The 4,891-nt window shown below is 49.5% G+C and overlaps 2 protein-coding genes across 10 annotated transcripts in view; one reads left to right on the top strand and one right to left on the bottom strand.

Moving 5' to 3' along the window:
- Window positions 1-3,245, bottom strand: part of PSMD13 (proteasome 26S subunit, non-ATPase 13) — a 14,858-nt gene extending 11,613 nt beyond the window's left edge. Inside the window, exons 1-2 of the mRNA XM_011386011.1 lie at window positions 3,073-3,245; window positions 1,651-1,729 (exon numbers count right to left, since the gene is read on the bottom strand). Coding sequence (XP_011384313.1) covers window positions 1,651-1,729; window positions 3,073-3,167 — 174 coding nt within the window. The 5' untranslated portion in view covers window positions 3,168-3,245. The remainder of the gene's footprint in view (window positions 1-1,650; window positions 1,730-3,072) is intronic.
- Window positions 3,246-3,304: 59 nt separating this feature from the next.
- SIRT3 (sirtuin 3) overlaps window positions 3,305-4,891 on the top strand; it is a 10,517-nt gene continuing 8,930 nt past the window's right edge. For 2 of the 9 annotated variants that reach the window (XM_011386015.2, XM_011386012.2), the window contains exon 1: window positions 3,695-3,836. In XM_011386015.2, the coding sequence (XP_011384317.1) occupies window positions 3,754-3,836 (83 nt within the window). In that variant the 5' untranslated portion in view covers window positions 3,695-3,753. The other 7 variants (XM_011386019.2, XM_023526426.1, XM_011386014.2 and 4 more) reach the window with 7 other exon arrangements.

Genomic DNA, 4,891 nt, shown 5'->3' with positions numbered 1-4,891 from the left:
TGCCTGTTTGAAAGCTTCTAGGAGAGCAGGTTTTAGAAGTTCTCCTCACAAGAAAGAAAAATTGTAACTAAGCGAGGTGAGCAGTGTTAACGTGTCAGATCATTAAGCTGTAAACCTTAAACTAAAACAATGTTATATAGCAATTATTTCTCTCTAAAACTTTGGGAAAAAAGAAAACAAGAAATGTCTCTGTAGTAGCCAGTTAGATATTTAAATTTTGTCACCCAGCAAAGGCCATGGAAATACATGGTCTATCATTACAAAGGACTATTTCAAAGGGATTTAACTCAGTAAGAGGAAACGTTTCAACATTGTTGACACCAATTATAATTCATAGTGGTACCTCAAGAAAAGAGCCCTCTAAAGAAAGTCTGTTAAATCTAGAAACTCAAAATTACTTCTGGTGGCTGCAAATTCATGAATACTATCTGAAAGTTACGTGGGCTGGGTTATCAACAATTTTTAAAGGTTTTTGTCCATGAAAATAGTAAACTTCAATTTGCCGACCCAAATAAGTGTCACATTACCATGAGGTTCAGGAAATATTTTACTATGTGTAGAAACTGTTTAAAAACAAAAAAAAAATAGGATAAAAACAAACAATTATAAAATATCCATCACTATAATATAGACCTTAGAGAGCAAATATTAAGGCAGTTCTAATTGATCATCTCTGCGCATAATCTATAAGACAGAATACCCAGCAAAATCTCCAGGCTTACAGATGACTACAAGTTCCTTTGAGTAGTAAAATGTCAAACTGATGGATATAAACTATAGGAAAATCTTAGGAGCCCAGGGGTGGGGAAATCAGGTGGTAAGCTTCACTGTGAGCACTGTGCAGGGTAAATAACTCAGGCTATCATTATGGACCAGCTTTCAGTTCCCATGCACCTATAATCTCTGATTCATTCAGAATCCAAGAGAAAGGTATCAAAGAGAAAGACATCAGGAAAGACCTCAAAGAGGTTACAAATTCTTGGGGGTTTGTTGGGGGATCTGGGAAAGGCTGGGGCAGAGTGGTTGTTTTAATGTTGACAAAACTCTAAAAGTGCTCTTTTTCAGGGGTAGCATGCCCCCCTGCCCCCAAGTAAAGCACAAAAGGTGCTCTTTCCTCCACGCTCCCCAGGACAAAGGTCTGGGCAAGTGAGCAGAGTTGGTGAGGAAGAGCGACTGCAGGCATTTAAAGGGCCCTTATGGTAATCCTCCTAGGTACCCTACCCTACCCCCTAACTGGTTCAGAATTTTCAATTTCTGAATAACAGTTTTCAAGAGTACAACGCTTAGAAGAAAAAGTCTATAAACAATAAGCTATAAGAGGTGCCATAAACAGTGTTTTAGGCTGGGATTTCAGAGAAAGTCTGAACATCTGTATGAATCCTCTTCTGCCACTTATTAGCTGTGACCTATGGCAAATTACTTAATCTCCTGGTGTCCGCTTCTACATTAAAAAAAATAGGATGACAGTAGTACTTACCTCCCAATGTTGTTATGAAGATTCGATAAGTAAATATGTATAGCACTTAAAACAGTATCCGACGTCAAGTGATTGCTAAATAGGTGTAGCGTGTTATTACAAATCCCAACCATTATTTTAAAAATTTCTTGGGCACACATATATAATCTGACCTGTGATTACAAATCATTTACCTTAATGAGACCATCTCCTTGGGCAAAGCACGGGTCCTGCACAAAATCAAGAACCTGAAGTGTCAGCTGATGCCACAACCTGAAAAACAGAAGACCCTTAAGACCTATAAACTAATTTCCAGTCACAGACATCTTCAGCCTTGATGGTCCTATCAAATAACAAATAACAAATACTCACCAGTCTCCACTGTGTAACAGAAGAACGCTAAAGCAGATGCTAATAAACCCGAGTTCATTTCTTGGCTCTGCTACTCAATGGTTATGTTACCTTGAGATCACTCATTTTCTCAGCTAAAAACAGAGAACACCTTTCTAGACTACCTCAATAGGTTATTCTAAGGTTCGACTAGAAAGCAGAACTTTGGAATAGTCATACATGTTCAAGTTGAAATCTTGGCTCTTCTACTTATTAGCTGAGTATCTCAGGGAAAGAACTTAAACTGAGCTTCAGTTTCCTCATCTGTGAATGTCGAGTGAATACATAAAACCTCTAGAATGACATCACATTAAAACTAAAGGCCAGTTTTTAAGGAAGCAAATAAAACACTTTGAAAAATACAAAGTGCTACCCAAAAGCAGCAATTATTTGCCAAACACTAAGAATTTTCTTCCCAAATCCTTAGTATCATCAAAACATGTATTGAACGAATATCTGTGTGAAGGCGCTACGCTAAACGCGAGGGCTGTTAACTGGGAGGTTATAACAGGAGTTGTATTCGCCTAGGGAACAATGCCAGCCCAGTCCCAACAATTTGTTCATTTAAAAGGAGGTTGGTGCTTAGCAACGGACAGTTTAATCATTCTGAAATTCATCCTATTTCTAAACAAACCCAAGCTGCGATCTCTCTAGAGGCACAACCCAATACGAAATACAATGGAAAGTAGGGACCATGGGAGAGGGGAAAAGTGGTCGTACCCAGCGTGTAACCGGTGACGCAATCGACGCGGAAAAGGACAAAAGTTCTCTGGCCTCTGGTTTGTCTGTTCCAGACCGCTGACAAAGATAGCGGTCACAGTATGACAAGGATAAGTACAAGACACCAGGATCTGTTATCCAAAATGGATGGAACCTGACTCCGAGAATGTGTGCAGCTAAAATCACAGGCCAGCCCCGAACCCTTTTTCTAAGACCGGAAGGAAGGGGAGTTCAGAAGCTCGGTTACCGTCTCTCGGTCGGGGAGGGGCAGTTAAACCCCGGACCCCCAAATCCTGCCTACGGCTCTGCTCCTCGGTCCTCGTGGGCCGTCACCCCTCTTCCTCCTCTGCCCTGCTCTTCCGGGTTACACCGCCCACCTCCCCCGCCCAGCCTGTCCTCCGCACTGTCCCCCGCAACGGGTCCAAGTGCCCTCGGCCCATCAAGGTCCCGCCCCTCCCCCAGTCTCCCGCTCTCCTGTCGCCGGGTCCCCTCGGTTTGGAGCTCACTTCTTCGTGTAGAGCTCCTCCAGGCGGTGCCACACGGCGGCCTGGCCGGGCCCGGAGCTCTGGCTCTGCTGCAGGAAGCCGGGAACGTCCTTCATTTCGGCAGCAAGATCCCCGGACAGCGGCACCACTGAGAAATCCGCGCCGCCGGAAGTGCTCACTCACTTCCGGCGCCGCGACACGCGGGGCATGCCGGGAGCGCCCCCGCGGCCCGGGCGCCCGGCGGTCGTCCGGGTAACCGCGCCTGCGCGCTCGGGACGAAGTTCTGTGCCGGCTGGTCTGGGTTTCCCGCGCACCGGGCAGGGCCACTGAGGCGTTGCAGCGTACGGTCGCCGGGGGTCGACCGCGCCGTCGCCTGGCCGTGTGGCCTCGGCCTGTGGGACCCGCAGTTTCTCATCTCCAGAGGGGACGACGATAATAGTACCCCAGGACTAAGTGTGAGATGCCGGATCATGTAAGCGCTCACAGTGTCCGTTGTCACCGCCCCGACCAAAAGGGGCTGGGAGCGCGGGGCAGCGAAATGCAGGGCCCCGGTCTGGCGTCCCGGGTGCGAAGCGGGACTGCGGTGCACTGGGGAACCGCCCCCGCCTGGCGTCCGTGGCCCCTCCCACCCGTGGGGGCGGGGCGAGGGGCGGGACGAGCACGTGACCCCCGGGGACGACGCCGCGTGCGGCTGTGGCGAACATGGCACTGTGGGCTCGGCCCGCCGTTCGCGCACTCGGACTCTGGGGCCCAGGAGGTGAGCGGGCCTGGGCCCGCCAGCCTCGGTTCGTCTGGGTAGCACCCGCGGGTCGGGGCGGGAGCCGGCGTGGAGACGGGCCGCGGCATTGTCGCTGCGGTGGCCAGTGGCGTTCGGGGACGGCGAGCGCGGCCGGGCGGCCTCCCCTGCGCGATCGGCTGGTCGCTGGGGGGACCGGGGAGGTCGGGTCGGGTCATGCGGCTCAGGGCACGCCGGGGGGGACCTAGTGGCGACGGTTTCTTGTTTTTCTCACTGGCACTTTGGGCGTGTACAAGCAGCACTTAGGTGTCATTGCTGACACCACCCGTTTTTTAGTTACGTTCTGTCCTGTACTTGGCCGTTTTTACGTAACAGTATGTCGCAGAGTTACTTCTATTTGGAGACAAATGCTGCTTCAACCTTTTTACTCCCAGGCTTGCTTCTCAGGGTCCCCCTGCAGCCAGTAAATCCGATCCCATGTACCATGTAGGCTTTAAGTGACACTTAAGTATATTCTGGACATTTGGTAAAATTCTGTCCATGTGTTTTTCAGTGACAAACATTTATGTAGCTGAGAAATGCACATCACGTATGACACCTTGCGCATGGCAGGCACTCAACAATGTTAATAACTTCTGTGATATGTGTTTTTTTCCAACACCACTTAGCAGTTCTCCAGTTTTCCACAGACACTGACTGGATGTCCCACAAATTTGAGTCAGTTGTGACACATCACCTGGACGTGGTACCAGATCCTACAGTCGGGGGTTCAGTCCCACAAAACTGCCCCCACTTGAGATGCCAAATCAGGTTGTCACCTCTGCTTCTGACCCTCGGGCTGTAAAGTGGAGGTCCCCATGATGCTCTCCTCAGATTGGAATCGTGCTTGAGCGGCTCCCAGAACTCTGTAAAGCGGTTAAGATTCGAGCGCCCCAGTTTGTTGAGAGGATGTGAAAGGGTACGATCGGGCAGCCAGGGGAAGAGACGAGGAGGCCAAGGGCTGGAGGGCCCCTAACGGGAGCATCAGTGCCGTGGAGTTTGGGCCCTGGGCCTGGCTGGCTTTCTGGTTCCCCAGTCTGGAAACTCTCTGAGCCCCCTCCTGTT

Source organism: Pteropus vampyrus, unplaced genomic scaffold (assembly GCF_000151845.1).
Source record: "Pteropus vampyrus isolate Shadow unplaced genomic scaffold, Pvam_2.0 Scaffold865, whole genome shotgun sequence".
Lineage (NCBI taxonomy): Eukaryota > Metazoa > Chordata > Mammalia > Chiroptera > Pteropodidae > Pteropus > Pteropus vampyrus.
This window is presented reverse-complemented; position numbering and strand designations above follow the sequence as displayed.